The sequence below is a fragment of the Anopheles coustani genome, chromosome 2 (genome assembly GCF_943734705.1).
Source record: "Anopheles coustani chromosome 2, idAnoCousDA_361_x.2, whole genome shotgun sequence".
NCBI classification, from domain to species: Eukaryota; Metazoa; Arthropoda; class Insecta; order Diptera; family Culicidae; genus Anopheles; species Anopheles coustani.
This window is the reverse complement of record NC_071289.1, coordinates 72,319,972-72,338,226: the sequence shown is the minus strand read 5'-3', so window position 1 is coordinate 72,338,226 and position 18,255 is coordinate 72,319,972. Positions and strand designations below refer to the sequence as shown.

Here is an 18,255-nt window from a genome sequence, read left to right as displayed (position 1 = left end):
AAGCAGATATAAAATCGTACGAAATGAAGATCAATTTCATCAAACAGTTATGGTAACGACCACAGGCTGTGATCTTCAACACAAGAACCCTCACCTTGTGGAACATATAATCTTTGTCATCTTTCGTCTTCAAAAGCCACTCCTTCGTTTGCCTGTTGAAGTGAATTTTTATTCTATTGCTTGCTTAATCCTAAAGAACACATGGACCCACTCGCGATCTAAGGTGCGCACAGTAGCTCCAACCGGTGGCAGTTCTGTTGATCCTCCTGATTCCAGTTGATCACCTTGAACATCGGTCGGCTCGGTTTCATGTAGAACGTGTGGTTCGCGTTGATCACCACCTTGGAGAACTTGTTCTGCACGACCGTTTTCGTGGCCGCCCGGCGCAGCTTTTCCACCGGGCTCTCGGTGTCGTTCGCCGTCGTCCGCAGCCGGGCCTCCTCCACGATTGCCCGGCCGTAGATCTTGCGCACCTGGCTGTACCCGAGCTGCTCGCACACGCGCCGCATGTACTCATCATCAAACTGGGCCGTTTTCGGGAAGCACTTCGAGTGCCAGATACCGTAGCTCTGCTCCATCAGCTCGCCGTAGCCACTGCAAGCGTTTGGACGTGAAGATCAGAGTTCGACTGACAAAAGAGTCACCCTCCCCACGCAACGAGATAAGACTTACGCTTCATAGGAGTTCTGCTGCAGGGCATAACAGTACAGCTCGTCTTCTCCGTTTGGACAATCCCGTTCCTTGTCGCACACGAAATCGTAAGGTACGCAGATGTCCGACTCGCCGCAGCGGAAACTCGTCGCGTGGCATCGACAGACGCGTGGGTTCTCGTCCGACTTGTCCCAACAGTTGCGCACACCGTCACAGATCTTGCCGGGGTCAGTGATTCTACGGAAGGTCACATATGAATTCTAGTTCCAAACCTTATGGCTCATGATGGCTCACCTCAAGTACGTATAGCACGAACAGTCGTGCGGTTCGTCGGTCGAATCTCCGCAATCATTCTTCCGATCGCAGAAGCTACTCTTGTCGATACACTTGCCATTGGCACAGCGCAACTGATGGGGTAGGCAGTCTTATAAATAGAAAGATAGATTAAGTCCTATAGTATCTATTTACCCTCCAGAACCGATCCTTTTCTTACTCGTAGTTCGATTGCGTGCCGCACAGAATGTCTGATCCTCGTCAGATCCGTCACCACAGTCATTCTTCCGATCGCAGAGCAGCGTCTCACCGACACACTTCCCGTAACGGCAGCGCTTTCCGGTGCACTTTGGTTCCTCGTAGTACTGCCCGGCACATTGTTCGTCGTGTAGGACGTGCTGTATCTTGTGGTACGACTCTACCAGACTCGTCACCCGTACAACCTCGTTGAAACCGCACAGACCGCGCTTGTTCTGGTAGAATCCTACCGGGTACCAGCCGGAACGGCTCGTCTTACATACGATCACGCCGGAGCGTGTCGCCTCTATTGGGGGAATGATAAAAGAAAATGAACTATTATAACACTACGAGATCTGGATCATGATTGATTTTCTAGCTAGTGATTGAGTTGATTAATGGAAAATTATCCAAAATCGTGTAATTTAACCATTACTATTTTGAGCTTGAACTCAGAAAACAATTTTTAATAATGCAAAAGTATTTGAAGAAGTTTTGTAAATAAGGTGTTTTTGTTGTTCCTACCTTGCGTGTAACAGTACTCATGGTGGAAGTATGGTTGCTTAAGATCCTTGTGGTAGCATCGAACTCGTTCACCCTGGCAGTTGGTTGAGTTCAAATGGACTCGTAGCGTTTTGGTTCGTCCATACTTGTCCTGTCCCACGGCCAAACACTCACTATCGGTGACGTTTTCGCTGAAAGAAAAGGGGGAAACTTTGTGATGAAATCTATAAACATTTTCTGAAACTCAGTTGGCCATACTTCTCCGGTACGAAGGTCGGTAGCACGTGGCGGCTGAAGTTCAGCTTGTGCTCCAGGTGCAGCATCACCGTTTCCGCTTCCGGTATAAAGTGATAGCAGTCGACCCGTACCACCTGCTCGTACGGTCCGGCAATGTGCAGGTACGACTTGGCACCGCCGGCCACCACCGCCACGTACTGATGGCGCATGTTGACCAACCGCGTACAGCTGCTTGCGACAATGATCCATGCGGCGTCGATGATGAGCCCGCTGCAGATAAGCGCCCCGTCCAGGTAGATGTTGGTGTTCCAGGGCCAATCGTAGTCGTCGCCAAAGTTCTCTATCAGCTCGATGTGTGCGTTCTCCTGGAACACGATCTGGGGCATGTGGTGTGGCCGGTGGATCGGGTTGAGCGGGCGAATGTCCACCTGCACCGGTTCCTCCGTTGGCTTGGGATCGAAGTGAGCAATCTCGTGTTCGGTAGCGTTGATGTGTTGAGCACAAGATACCTTCAACGCCTGGCAGGTGGGATTCACGGTTAGATTCTGGTAGTTGTCACCAACGGTCACCAGTACTCCGGCCGGGAGGTCGTGCTGCTCCAGTTTCACCAGTGAGTAGTTTCGGGAACCTCTGTAACATTTGTTATCATAGTTAAAGCTAGTAAAACCTACGAATTTTGATGGAAACTTACGCGAATCCTAAAAACGAACAAATCTTCTCGACAGCATGTTCCGTTTTGCCAGTTAGTACAGCTCCACACACAACTTCCCACGTCCCATTGGTGTTTTTCGTCACGATTCCCGTGTTTCGGAAGAGTGTCAAATTGTTTGCATCGAAATAAACTCTGTGTCCATCGGTCAAAGCCACTGGAAGAGGAGATTAGAATTTAATAAAGTATTCTTATAGACAACTTAAACATGCAAAAGCTCGTGTGTTGATACTTACAGCAATCTAACTCATCCTCATGCAATCGGCAATCTGGATGGCCATTGCATACCTTCTCCTTTGGAATGCACTCTTGGCTGATGCGGCACGCATATTGGTCCACATGACAGTTCACTGGTGGATAATAAAATAATTGTTAACGCTCTCATGTGAGGTTTTGTTAAGCTTTTCGATTCTTCATCCGTCTATCAAACTTACTGCAATTTTCTTCATCCGTACGATCAAGACAGTCCGTCTTTCCGTCGCAGATAAGAAAATCAAACTTGTCTTTCAGGAAGTCCCGGCAGGTACAGTTCAGCTCATCACTTCCATCCTCGCAGTCGATGATACGATCGCACCGGTGCGCCATATTGATCCTCTGGGTGATGCTGCAAGGAAAAAACCCCGTACGATCGTAAAACAGTTCACCAAACCCATCACGCCACCATCTTACTTTTGACACCAAAACTGGCGATATTTAGCGGTCACATTGGCTGGAACCAGCTGGGCATTCGTCTTGGTATGCAGATTGTGCACGGTCATGCGGAATTTAGCGACACGTTTGTGTTTCTCCTTGTGCATCGTGTCGATTTCTTCGAAAAACGGATGATCGGCAGGATCGAGTAGATCGTCCTGTGGCTCATCGGTCTGGTCAGGACTGGTACTGGTTTCGGCTGTTAAAGCCGGCATTGAACCGTTGTCCACACGAGCTTGTCCGCGTACTTCTAGTACCGTTTTCTCCACTGCCTTCCAGATCGCCTCCGTTGTGGATGGGACGCTAGGCGCAATGATCTCAAACTCGATTGGCCCTTGGGTGGTTATGGTGTCGTCTTGGAATACGATTGCGGAACTGTCCGTAGTTACTGCGTGAGTGGTTGTTGAGCTCGTTGTAGTCGTTGCTTGCTCGGTTGTCGATGGATTCACAGTGGAACTTAGTTCTTCCGTTGCACTTTCCTCAGTAGTCGGTGGCTCGGAGGTACTTTCCTCTGTAGTGCTTGTCTCAGTAGTACTTTCCTCAGAGGAACTCGCATGAGTGGTACTCGGTTCATCTGTAGTTATCTCTTTCAGAGTTGGTGTCGTACTTTCCACAACGTCGGCATGGACTGTGTGTGTTACGATCATACTTTCGTGTGCCTCAGCACTTTCCTCCTGAGTTGTCGTTGTACTTTCCTCCGGCTTCATCGTCGTAAGATCCACACTGATGGTGGGTGTTTGTTCATCAGGTGCCACAGATGTTGTCTCCACCGTATCCGTACTGTCTCCATCACCATCCGCTTGTCTATTCTCGTGGAATCCCATATCCCGGGGTGTGGTGCCCAACTCCTCGCTTTCCTCATCACCCCTATTCGACATCGACCGAAGTAAACGATCCATTTCGCAGCCTGACTCATCCTCACCACCGAGACAGTTAACGAATCCATTGCATTTCTTGCCCGGTGGCAGACAAACACCTCCACCCCAGATGCACCTCATGCCGGGGCAGTCGGACCCGGCCATTTGACTTGGAAGTGGTTCCCGTACCTTCTGCGCAATCCAATCCACGAATAGCGCCACACGGGTGTACACTCCGGGTTCATGGGCCCGCGCGCAACCCTCTCCATGACTGACCACTCCCGCCAGATACCACTCGTAGGGATTGGCACTGCTCTTGCACACAAATGGACCACCCGAGTCCCCTTGGCACGCGTCGTGTCCGCCTTCCTCTTCAGCGGCGCAAATCTGCAGACTATCGCGATCCACCTTGTGCTTGCAGGTACGCAGGATCGGTACGGACACCTCCTTCAGGTGATCCGCTGTGGGGAAAAGAAATCGAAAGAGGTGATTTTAACGCTACTGAAAGCGAAAGCCTCAATCTCCCGTCATACTCACGGGCACCACCACGTTCTCTCAGCGCACCCCATCCGACGGCCGTACAGACCGTGCCCGGTGGCGGTCCCCACAGCCAGTCGCGATCGTTCGTAGTGCGATGCTTCGCCGGCAAACAGATTGGACGCACCCAGCGGTTGTAGTGGAACGGGTGCTCGACACGCATCAGTGCAATGTCGTTCGCCATCAGCGTAGCACTGTACGCGTGGTGCACTATCATGTGTGTGACGCGGGTGACCTGCACCTGTGGGGCGAAGCTCCGCTTCCGTAGCATTCCCGAGCGCACCTCGAAGTAGTGGTGCTGGAAGTTGTCGCAACAATGGGCGGCCGAGATGATCTATGAAGGTTGAATTGTCAGGACAATTTAATTTAAGTGCAATAATTCCGTCTGCTTGTAGTAGCTTGATGACTGAGGATTCAAGATGTTTTTTGTAAAATTGTAAAGAAAATACCCAGAATCGTTCTGAAGGTTTAAAAAGAATGATATCTACGACAAATTGAAAATTTAATCGATTTGAAAGGAACAATCCATGCTGAATTCCCTTTTCCATCATCCTGAAACGTTCTGAGATACGCGCCTAAATGTAGGCAATCCGTCCTTACCCAATGCTCGTTGTAGATGCTTCCACCGCAGTGGAACTTGCCATCGCGGAAGATACCCACGATGAACGGGTAGGCGCCAGGTTCCGCGTCCGATCCACCGACAATGCGTACCGCTTCCACCAGCTCATCGTCGGTGGTGACGTTACGGCGTGTCCGGACACTGACGCGCGCCGAGTGCATCTCGTGCAGTTTACTCGTGCCGCAGTGCACCGGAGGACACTTCACGTTCAGGTACACGCCGTTGCACGTTTCACTGAAGACCGGTTGCGCCACAGCGCTATCCTCGGCCTGGCTAATGTACGGTCCCGGTAGTGCACCATGTCCGTGGCTCAGCTGCGGCTCCCTGGTGAGCGGACCGAGCTCGGCTTCGCACGCTTCCCGAGCCCACTGGACGCCATTGTGGCACACCGGGTACCACTTACCCTTGTAGTTCCGGTGCAGCACACCGGACGAGTGGGGCACCGAGTACGCCAGGTAGTGGCCCAGGTCCCGCACCAACATCGTGCAGTCCTCTTCGTCCTTCCGGTTCAGACAGTTGTCGAAGCCGTCGCATTTCTCGATCAGCGTGTAACACATCGAGCCGGACCGGTGCGCCATCTGATACTCGGCCTCGTTGTGGAAGCAGGAGAACGAGAACTTCTCGCACCCGAAGCAACCCATCTCGTCCATGCCGAGCGGACAGTCGGCGTACCCGTCGCAAAGCTTACGCTTTGGCAGCCGGGACACGCACGAGCACGCACTCTCGTCGCTGCCATCCATGCAGTCCGTCTTCGAGTCACACCAGCTCTTCCGGCGGACGCACTGATGCGAGCTGAAGCACGGTACCCAACCTCGTCGACAGTGCTGACGTCCCTTGGCTCGAGCCGCCAGCGATCGACCCGAGGCAAACATTGACGCAAGATCTTCACCTTCCTCACCATGATCACTTGTTTCGTTGCCGAACTGATGGCGGGATGGTGCCGAATAGGTAGGCTGCGGGACGGTCGCTGCCGCTGGTGGAAGCCCAGCATGCTGTTCACCGTTGTACATCATCGAACAGAGAAGGATCGGATTGTTTGGTGCGTTCGAGGCTTCTGAAGCACGCGATCCGGGATGTTGGTGGTTCTGGATGCTCACTGGCATGTTGATCATTGCTGAAAATGGGAACCATCACGATTAACGTCGACGTGACATCATTGATGAGAAATGTAAAGGTAACATGGTTACGGTAAGAGAATCAGAGAATTTATCAGACCGTTTCTATTTCTAGAAAGGCAGAAATTCATGAAAAACACAGCAACAAAGCTTAAGATCAGAATGACTAAACAGTTCGTTACAAGAAAAAAAATTGAGTAGGCCAAGAAAATAAAAAGAATATCTTAAGTTCAAAATACGTGATCTGGTGGAAATTTTACAGTAGTAATACATTTCAAACGATCGTAATGCGATCTACAAAATAAGATAAAAATAATCATTGAAATTCGTTTACTTTTGGTGAATGAGTTCAAGAAGGACGAATCTTAAATTCTGGATTAATTTGCAATAACTCCAATGTATGTCCTTTCATGCTTGGTTGTACATCTACACTTTTGAAGATACCACTATCGATCGAGTTTATTTGTAGTTCCTTCCAAATTTTACTCCCACACAAAAGCGAACAAACCCAAATAGTTCACCACACATTCACCGTACACGCACCTTGAGGAATGCGTGGTTCAATGAGCGCATCGATCGCTGGATCGTTTAGCGGAAGCTTACCTCCGGCGGCCGGATGCGGTTGTTGGTGGTGCTGATAGGCTGGTGGCGGGTAGGCCCCATTCGGGTAGCCGTAGGTGTTGGCCGGCCGAAACGCGTACGGCGTCTGTACGGCGGCCGTTGGTGGTGCGTTCTGGTAGAAGCAGACCGTGTTCGGTACGTATCCCGCACCGTAGGCTGAGTTCACGATGATCTGGGACGAGGCTTTGGTTGCCTCGCCGGTAAACGGGATCCCCGGTTGGATGGACCCTGTGTGGAACGTCCCGGGGTGCGTAGGTTTGACGTGGCCAGTGTGGCTTGCGCCTCCACCGTTCGCCGATCGAAGCTGTTCGCAGAGGTTCAGGAAGGGTGCGCTGGGTCCAACCACGAGCTGGTGTTGGGCCGATCGCAGTGTTTCCGAGCCATCGGAGAAAGAGGAGGCGACCGGGTCTGGTTCCAGTCCGGTTGGTTGATCGTGATCGTGGTGGGTGTGTTCGCGATTGCGTGATCTTGCCATGACGAACTCGCTGATGCTGGACGGCGGACTGCCGAGGTCCTCGTGGAACGGAGCCGGCTGTAGCTGGAGCATCTGGGCAAGCTGGAGTTGTTCGACGACATCGTGCAGATTACGAGCGGCCTGCGAAGGACTTTTCGTCGTGCTCCAGCGGTTCGGTGGTGGTGTTGCAGGCTTTATATACAATCCTCTGTTCGGCTCGAAGGAAGTCTCCTCCGAATCGTGGTCAGTTGTTGTGCGTTGTGAAACCGTCGTTGTCCTTACAGTTGTTGATGTAGTCGACACCGAATGCGATGAACTCGAGTGAGAGGTATTGTCAACGAACTCATACCCAACTGTGGTTCCTTTGGGTAGCTCCGTCGTAACGACGAATCCCAAGTCGATATGATCGAAAAGATCGTCCAAGGTTTGAATGGAACTATTCTCCACAGGATAGTGCAATCGAGGATCAAACTTCCTCACGGAAGACCCACCGTTTGACGATCCCTGTGAAATGTTCATCTGATTCACCAGCTGCTCAACGGTTTCGATCTCCGGATCGTACTTCGGCACGTGCGACTCCGTCCGGTAGGTCGTCGTCCGTGGTGGCGCAACTACTGTGACTTTCGTCTTCGGTGCCTCGGTTACACCGAACACCACTGACGGGAACGAAGGGCTCTTGCTTGTCGCCGGTTCCTGGATGTTCTGTAGTAAATTGGCCATCTCCTGGAAGCGTGCGTTCACCTCCTCCGAGAGCCGTTGCAGCTTCTCGTAGATCTGATCGCAGATCTTTGCGTTCGGGGCCTCCTTGCGGCAGCGATAGTACTCGTGCTCGAGCCGGTGGTAATCTTTCTGGGCGTTGCGCTTCGCTCGTTCCAGCTCCTCCAGCGAAAGGTGTCGTTTTCGGCGCGGTCCCCGTCCACCATTTCCGCCGAAGAACCCACCGTAGGCGATCGGTAACGTACCGAGATCGTCCTCACGCTGGACGCGCCTCCGAACACCGTAGGTAATCTCCTCCGAGCGATCATCACGCGAGATACGGTTCGGTGCAGGCTCCGGAAGTTCGCGCTTCATTCGCTGATGGCTTTCGTACAGCGGCTCTAAGTTCTCCATCAGCTCCAGTAGCTCGAGGGATCGTACCAACGCGTTGTACGCTTCGCGCTTGAAATTACGCACGCCAATATCCTCCATCTCGTCGCCAATTGTTCCCTGACTAACTTCATACTCTTCCTTGACCGCTATCAGTACCGCTGGTGATGGGAGCGGGTTGAGATCTATCGAAAAGTTGAAACAATTCCATGGTGTCAGTAAGAGTTGGACCTGTTTTCACGGTGTAGGTTTTACACACCTGACGCTGGCATACACATATAGAACCCGAACGCGATCGTACCCATGATGATCACTCCTCCGACAGCCGTCAACATCAGACAGAGCAGATTGGTTCTGTGGACATGCGAAAGCCCGTGCGTTCCATCCGAAGAGTTGGATAGTTCCTCTGTTGAGAAGTTAAGTAGTACCCCAAATAAAAAAAATCGAAATGGAACTTTGACTCCTGTTCTTCTTTCCTAAAGGGGCCAAACCAAGTTTTCTCTCCCCAATGTAGGTCAGGTTAATAGAAGCTTGTCAACTTAGTCAGCAAGGTGCAAAAACATTCCTCCTGCTCCTTATTTTGCCCTTTCGTTTTACGTTCCCCATTACATAGTTTGAAATTTGAACCAATGTTAAACATAGGCGGAATAAACGCATTCATTCACACTTTACCCCTCGAACATCCACGCCCAACCTTAATCTGGAGCATGTAGGTCGTCTTTCGTTAGTACAATTTTTCGAAGGTATGTTGAAATTTTTGGCATGGATAGAATAAATAAAACTGCAAACCGCACACCAAACGTTCGGTGCTTTGTAGTGAAGCGCTGGATCGGACATCAAATAAAACAAATTAAAAAAGCCCGCCCTAGATCGATTGATGGGACGGTGTTTTTTTCCCTACCAACTGGTATGTATTTTGAAAACAACGGCAAATGCAAATGTAGGTCGGCAAAATCGGCGCTTTTCGCATGTTGGCACTTACCATCCTGCGCCATTTGATCGAGCTTGATCATACTTGATTGGAGCTGTCGTTCGACAGTCGGTGTGTTTGAGCTAATAAAATTGAAGTTGATGCAGCTTTGGTACCCGTCGATCACTACACATAATCACGTTGGTTTGGATGTTTTCTTAATTTTTATATGTTAAAATTCACTCGTTGTAAACATGCAAGGTTTGATTGTAGTATTCGATACTCAACGTTTGATTGCAGCAGTAGATGATGATTTTCTTTACAAGTTGCTACGTTTCAACTATTCGGGCTTTTAAACACTGATCTATTGCTCACAGCACTTTTAAAATGGTGTAAATAAACACAGAAAAACACACACACACTACACCTATTTTGCTGACACTCACATCAAATCACTGTTAGCCGAGGCCACGTTGCTCCAAACTGTCGAAAGTTACGCACCACACTCGCCAAGGGTTTTCCACCGACTGATGGTCGATCAATCGATCGTGTTGGCTTTTTCGGGCTGGAGGCGCCTGGTAGCTGACGTCAGCAGTTCCTGGTTCGAGCGAGTCGGCGGCTTCGTATAGTGCATCGGTAAGGGTTTTGCTATGAGGTGCAGTTTTTTTTTGTTGCCGAAAAATAACAACATAAATATAAATTAACTGAATAGACAAACAATGGCACAGCAGGAAAGTAGGCCTACGAGGAAGTGAGTGGTTACAACGAGCTCGTGGCAATTTTACCATTTAAATGCTCGTTCCTTCGCAGCATAACACTTCTAGCAATCTGGTTTTGTTTCTATAAAGCTCAACATTTGAACACTATTTCAGCAAATAATCAATCAAAAGCGTAAATTTAACTCACTTTTATTTTTCTCTCAAAATCCCCTGTTCTTGTACCGATCTTGCAAGATATGTCACCCGTTTCTTGTTTCTTTTTTTGTATCTCTTAGGTATGGGATTCATTCTCAGGTAATTGTGATCCTAAGTGCACCCTCAAGATGGTGTAGACATTAATCGCTAATTGGTTTCCCAACCGAAGACCAGTGTTCATTGCAAGTGCGATTGAATCTTGAAATAATTAAAATAAACCGAAGTTAATTGATTTCTTTTTATTTTGTTGGATTCTGTTAGATTTTTGCAGCGTTCTCTTTAGTTTTATTACGATAAAACTCTATTTAATTTTTTAAATGCTCTTCATTTCTTAAGGAGCAAAGCATTGCTAAATTACCGGAGGCTACCTTGACTACGCATAACCGACGCAACATTTTTCTTTCAAATCATGAAAAATCGACGATTGTCGCAACTTGATGGTTTTGTTTATTAGTATTTTTTATTCCGTTCCTCGTATTTCATTTATATTACCACTTTGATGACCGATGACGTTTGCTCTGCTAGAGTTTGCTACGCGTCATGACGTCACAAATGAAATGGTCACACTTTTATTAACCAGTTGTTAAACTGCTAAGCTCCACAGTTCCGGAATTCGGCATTGAACCATTATAAACATTAATGAAACCTTTAAGTAGTTGAGATATGACAAACCATCCGTACAACTTAATACCTGATTTGATAACAGGAAGATACCGATAAGTTGAAAGCATAGATTAATTCATTCAATAAATACTGGTTATGAATGACGCATGTCGTGAATCCGCGACAGATGAGCGGTAGCATGGATTCGAATCCCAATCGAGACCAGACCCTCCCCTGTACGAGAGGGCTGACTATGCTCGCACTCAAAAGGGAATGAATGCATTGGTGCTCTTTACTTACCGTAACCGATAATCATTATCATTAACACTAATAACGCGAATTCCGTCCAGCCATTTGCCAGCATGAAAATTATGTCCCCTGTCCCCATGCAAGTGTAACTTGGAATGCAGTTTCAGACAAAGCCATTCCGAATTAAAAACCAACTAGACTAGTTTGCGACGAATAACTTATTAGCTTCTGCAACTTCCTAAGTTAATATTGCCAATAGACGCATCAGCCAACTGTGAGTTCCGTCAATAGTGCGATTTGTTTTTACTCGTATCATGCCGCAATCATCGGAGCGGATTTGATTACGGAACCCAGGGCAACCGGTATCTACTGAGAAGCCAGGCCACACAGAAAACCATGGCAACCGGTGACACTTTCTAGTCCTAGAAAGACGGTGTTTGAAGAGAAGTTTTAAACTGTTAACCGTCCTTACGTGGATTGTAAGATTTTAATTCACCAATTTTGCCACTGGGTTTGAATTAAACTATATTATTTCACAATCACATTTTGATAATTCCATTCCATTTATAATTTTTACGAATCTGATCGAGGAGTTGTTAAGAAAAGTTTCAAATTTTTGAAACTGGTTCCGCCCACCACTGATAAAGGATAAAAGCGCTGAATACATTTCGAAATGTAGCTTCCTTACATCTTTTTTTAATACTAATTATTAACACTTTCTGTCTTTTATCAAGAGTTAAGGGTCGGACTCCGTACCTTGCGATGTTAAGTCTCGGATTGTTCAACTGTGTATGGTGGGTTACTCACCGTCTATCCCGCTTTATTGCATATTGGTAATTCCCTCAGTGACGCTCACGAGAGCGAATGTGCATAAGTGCAATGCACTAGGTCAGTAGGGATGGGATTTATCAGGTAAAGGCCGCTCATTGCAATGTTTTCCCTTAGTAACATAACGGTAAACGAGCGAGAAAATGATAGTTTGTGAGAGAGATCTCAATCATTGCGATAGCAGCAGCCGCCATTTTGTTTAACCCTTTCACGACCGAAAGCTATTCAAGCCTGAAATTGGCAATACAACACAATATTTTGGCTATTTGGGGTGTAAAATAAGAGAATATCACCAGAAAACCCTAGCAGTATGTGTAGGTTTTCTATAATTTCATAGGAAATATTTTACCCTATAAATCATAAAAGTAAATAAATGACCAGTATAGTTATGTTATCGGATTTTCTTTGATTTGATTTCCACTACAAATTACATGATAAAAATTCTAAAAAACAGATCTTAGCCGTTTCTATGAAAAAAATAATAAATTCATCAACTTGCCAAATACTAAGTTTTTGTTGTTGGTTGAACGCACGAATGGTTTGGTTTTTGGGCAATTAATTTTAATAGTACTTTTTTGTTTATTCGTTCAGAAAGACATTTTGAGGCGCAATAATGTTTTCTTTGATGTTTCGTTTCAGAAGTATCGTTTTGATAATAGTTGAACAAACAGTAACGAATTTTGTAGATGGGAAAAATATTTCCCTTGGTCGTGAAAGGGTTAACCGCCAAATGTTTCTCGAGAAGATTAGATCACTGTGGAAGATGAGTTATGTTAACACCAGTTGACGATAGAAAATTTTACTACAGTTCTATAAACCCGTTCCCATCGTAGTTTAGGGGGTATATTATAGCTTAGACAGATACCGATTATTGTCATTGAAGAAAGATCGTTTCTAATGAAGCTTTAGTTTTGGCGCTACGACTTGTTATCAATCGGTATAAAGGAAAAAACAGTTTAGAGAAAACATCATTTGTAAGAAATGCTTTATAGCTCCCGAAGAAGCGCTACTGACGCAGCATTTTTCTTTCAAATCATGAATCATCAAAGATTATCGCATCTCGATGGTTTTTGTTTATCATTGATTTTTATTTCATTCTTCGTATTTAATTTTTTCGTATATATGTTACCACTTTGATGACCGGTGCTTGTTACACGGAACTTGTGGTGTTACCGACTACGTTTGCTGTGCTAAAGTTTGTTTATCGCCATGACGTCACGAATGAAATGGTCACACTTCTGTCAATCAGTTGTTAAACTGCTGGGCGCTGGGCATACAAATCATTACCAAAACCATTAAGTAGTTGGGACATGCCATCCCATGCGTAGATATTAAAACCTAGTTTGAGAACAGGAAGATACCGACAAATTAAAAACATAGATTAATTCATTCAATAAATACTGGTTATGAATGACGCATGTCGTGAATCCGCGACAGATGAGCGGTAACGTGGATTCGAATCCCAATCGAGACCAGACCCTCCCCTGTACGAGAGGGCTGACTATGCTCGCACTCAAAAGGGAATGAATGTATTGGTGCTCTTTACTTACCGTAACCGATAATCATTATCATTAACACTAGTAACATTAATCTTGTCCAGCCAACTTGCAGCATGAAAATTATGTCCCCAATAATAGCAGTTGGAAGCCCCATGTTATTGAGACCTACGACCACCACACATAAAAAAATGCAGCACCGATTCCGCTGTTGGTAGAAGAGAATGATTTGGTAACAAAAAAAGATTTGGTGAACATTTTCCAAAATGGGACAGTTGGAAAAGTATAACAACTACCTTCAGGAAGCCAACCCAGTAGACGATAAATAAAATACAATTTACAATAACGGCGGTGAAAAGTAACACGTTAAAAATACGTGTATCTGGAATTATATGATAAAACAAATATATGTGCATTGAAATATCTTTGTTTCTCAGCAATATGCTTACCTTTATGCTCGGACTTGTGTATGTTAGTATCTGTATAGTAGTAGGTTGATTCATTGGCTAGTGTTAACATTTCTATAAGAAAGACATGAAACATAATAATAACATGAAATATTTTTGTAAATTTAATATTTTTTTATATCCAAAATACATTTTTTATCACTTACTACAGTCATCTTCATGTTGTTTGAAGAGGTAAGCGTTTATTTCTTTCAGATAAATTGATGCAACCGAACCTAAAATGGCTGCCATGAAGGACCACAGTGTCACAACAACCCCAGTGATATAAGCGTGGGTTCGAATGTTTTTGGAGAAATCGCAAAGTGCCATCCTGCTTTGTGAAACAGAAACCGTTCCGTGCACCGATAGGTTATAGTCGTATCCGAATACTAAAACTATATACAGGAAGCCACCGTGAGTGAGTATGTAGAAGTAGACCTGTTATTAAGGAAGTTTATTTTGTTTAATTAAGAGTAAAAAGTTTCTGTATGTTACCACTATCCTTAACACGTTGCGTACCAAGCGTTTTAGCACACTTTTTAGTACAATTTTTGAAATTATAATTTGTTTATAATATTTGTTAAACCGATTGTTTTCGAAGGCCAAGCAAAAACTTAGCCTCCCAAAAAATTTATATAAAATATTATAATAATTTTTATGTAGCATTTTCATTTATTTATGGGTCAAAAACTTTGTTGTACTAAAACTGCTGTCACCCATATTTGGGTGACGCGGTACGCAACGTGTTAAATAGAACCGAAGTGAACCAAAAACTGTATATACTGAGAACCCCTACAGAGCGCAAAGAGAGTAAGGAAAAGCGAGTGAGGCTAGCAAACAGGAATCAACTGTATGGGATGGACGCATGCAAGTGCAATAGTGTGACTTGTTTTCACGCATATTACAATCGCAATCATTGGAGCGGTCCTGATTACGGAACCCAGGCAACAGGTATCTACTGAGAAGCCAAGCCACACAGAAAACCATGGCAACCGGTGACACTCCCATTCCTAGAAATACAGCGTTTGCAGAGCATTTTTTAACTGTGAACCACCCTCACGTTGACTGTAAGATTTTAATACACCAATTTTGCCACTGGGTTTGAATCAAACAATATTATTTCACAATCACATTTTGATAATTCCATTCCATTTATAATTTTTACGAATCTGATCGAGGAGTTGTTGAGGAAGGTTTCAGTTTTTGGGAACTGGTTCCGCCCGCCACTGAATAGGAAAAAAGCGCTGAATATATTTCGAAATGTAGCTTCCTTACATCTTCTCTATTTATTAACACTTTCTGACAAGACACTTTCTATCAAGAGTTAAGGGTCGGACTCCGTACCTTGCGATGTTAAGTCTCGGACTGTTCAACTGTTAATGGTGGGTTACTCGCCGTCTATCCCGCTTTATTGCATTTTGATAATTTCTTCAGTGACGCTCACGAGAGCGAATGTGCATAAGTGCAATGAACCAGGTCAGTAAGGATGGGATTTATCAGGTACAGACCGCTCAGTGCAATGTTTTCCCTTAGTAACATAACGGTAAACGAGCGAGAAAACGATAGTTTGTGAGAGAGATCTCAATCATTGCGATCGCATCAGCCACCATTTTGTTTAACCGCCAAATTTATTTCGAGATAATTAGTTCCCGTTGGGAGATGAGTTATGTTAACTCCAGTTGACGTTAGAAAATTGTACCAAAACCAAAATTTTCGCACATTATATTTAAATGCTACAACTAGCCTTGTTATTTTTATCTCCTTCTTATTTTTTTTATCATGCTTGATATACTGAAACAAGACCTGCGGTGCGTTGCTGGTAACTTACTTAAAATTTATTGAGTTTCACATAACAATAGATAGTAAATAACACAGTTTCATAACCCCGTTCCCGTCATAGTTTAGAGGGTATCTTCTAGCTTAGACGGTTACCGATTATTGTCATCGAGAAAAGCGTTAAGAACAATGCAGAATGTGCAGAAAACATAGAAAGAAAAAGGATCGGGATGGTTGAAGATGTGTTTAAATGAGACGAAGCTGCTTTTTATACAGCTAATTTGATCCAACTGATTTGAAGGACTTTTGACAGTAGCAAGAATGATTGCCTCCTTTTAAGCAAAGCTGAAACGATCCAAAAATGTGGCTATAGTGGGGATAGTGAAAAACACGAACTCGTTCAAATTATAACGTTTTTCTTGAGTTTATTTTTTATATGTGTATTTTTTCATTTCTTTATTATGTTCAATTCATTTATTAGTGTTCCATTGTTACTCCAGTATCACTTCCTATCACCTTCTACTGGCATGTCAACTATTATAGCGTACTTCAAGTAATCTTTTTGTTTCCTTCTTTTGGGTCCATCTTGTTTGTGTGTATGAGTGTTTGTGTGTGTTTTTGTGTGTGGATGTGTTTGTGTACATCTTTTCCATTCGCCTTTAACTCTACTTTTCATCTCATCGAAGTGGTAATCAATTGAATGTAAATGACACAATGTATGAGTTGGATTTGATGGGTGAGTTAGCGGACCGGATCATAAACTTCCATATTCTTCTGCCGCTTCCGGTACCGCCTTGTTTCGAGGTTTGTTTCGTATCGATAGGTTATGGAATCATAATTTGCTAAGCTTTACCATTATCGTACTAGTCTGTTTGTCATTTCGTTTCCGTGTTGTATGTCTCTGGGTTTTTTTCTATACGCTTTTGAGTTCGTAGTTAATTGTTTGACTTTATGCATTTAGTGGTGATTTTTACTTCATGAGTGTGGGTGTTTGTATTTGTTTTGTGTATCTCTGTACTGTGTTATGAGTTTATGTGAGTGTTTGTGTATGTGTGGTTGTCTTACTTACGTTGAAATTTCGTTATTAGTATGTTACCTTTCTTTTGTACACTTTTGATTAATTTTCTTGGGTTTGTCGTTTTGTTGTATTTAAAATTTAGTATCATTTAATGTAACATGTTTCATTTTTGTTTCCTTTCCACCCTCCAGTGTTTTTTACCTTTTTCACTTTTCACTTACTTTTATGTTTCCCTTCCACTGTTTCCCTCGCTTGCTCTATCTCTGTTGCACACTACCATTCCATGCTGGTACGTAACTTCGTACACGATTAAGACTTAAGCTTAGCAATAAACAATCACCCTTTCTAAATAAACATTTTACACTTTCCCTCCCAGTAGGATTCCCTCCATTCACACATGCACGCAAATACATTCTTTCTACAGCTCCTTCCCGTACGCTACCTTTCTCTAACACGTTTTCTTCACCTTTATCGCTTTCTTTCTCTCTCTCTTTCGCTCTCTATAAAACAGAGCCAATTGGTGACGTTGGTGGTTAACGGCTAAAAGTTGCTAAATGTACAACATAGACAACACAAATTTACAAAGAGGACACGGGCGATAATTTAAAATAAGGAATAAAAATAAATAATTGCTCGCATGTAGCAAACAAAAAAAAAAGGTGTAAACGATCTCTAGGAAATAAATAATGCTTCTTACATCCAAAACACAAGTCCAAACATGCAGTCTGAGCTGATCGGTCTTTTGTGGGAGCGTTTAGAGGTTATAAAGGGGAAGGGTTCCCTTATTCCCGCGTGTACTATTTTTTCCATTTGCTCTTTGTTTGTTGCAACTGTTGGACATATCTCTAGTCGGCTATGTTTATACTGTACAAATTGGCTGCCTTGCTCGGTGTTCCGGTGTTTCCGGTTAGATCCGATCGGGCACGAGCGATCGTGACACAAAGTTCGGACGAACCACTAATCGCTTTTTACGCGTTTATAGCCGTTCCATGTTTTTTTTTAAATCTTTGTGGGAAGTTGAGTAGGATTGACTTTTTGGATGCGACGAAAAACGCATATAGTAAAATAAAATAAAACATACAACTAAAAGGATAACGAACAACGTACACAACGGAACCTAGGATGTTTGTGTTGGCTCCATTGTGTGGGTTTTCTTGTGTGTGTTGCTTCACTTTGCTGCTACTTAGGAGTACACCTTTGCCGAACATCCGCACGCCAGATGGGCGCCTTCGGAAGGGAAGCTAGGTGTGCGATGCGAGTACCTGGTACGTTAGATGCTGTGTTTGCTAAGCCCTGCCACTTCGTCCTGAGACCACTGCCATTCATTCGAATTAAACTCACTCCCTCTGTCTCTCTCGCGCTCTCTCTCTCTCTTTCTCTCTCTCAATCCTGTACACATCACCTTTACTAAAACCGAACAAGGTG

General features: G+C 44.8%; 1 protein-coding gene across 1 annotated transcript; it reads right to left on the bottom strand.

Moving 5' to 3' along the window:
• Nucleotides 1-218: 218 nt before the first annotated feature.
• LOC131264965 (serine protease nudel) lies at nt 219-9,603 on the bottom strand. The gene is made up of 17 exons (XM_058267226.1): nt 9,573-9,603; nt 8,850-8,996; nt 6,973-8,751; nt 5,296-6,428; nt 4,696-5,029; nt 4,092-4,619; nt 3,931-4,034; nt 3,281-3,885; nt 3,046-3,215; nt 2,848-2,961; nt 2,594-2,768; nt 1,924-2,532; nt 1,687-1,856; nt 1,145-1,468; nt 946-1,075; nt 673-888; nt 219-594 (listed from the first exon to the last, which is right to left on the bottom strand). The coding sequence occupies exons 1-17, from the start codon at nt 9,601-9,603 to the stop codon at nt 219-221; spliced, it is 6,945 nt and encodes a 2,314-aa protein (XP_058123209.1).
• Nucleotides 9,604-18,255: the final 8,652 nt, after the last annotated feature.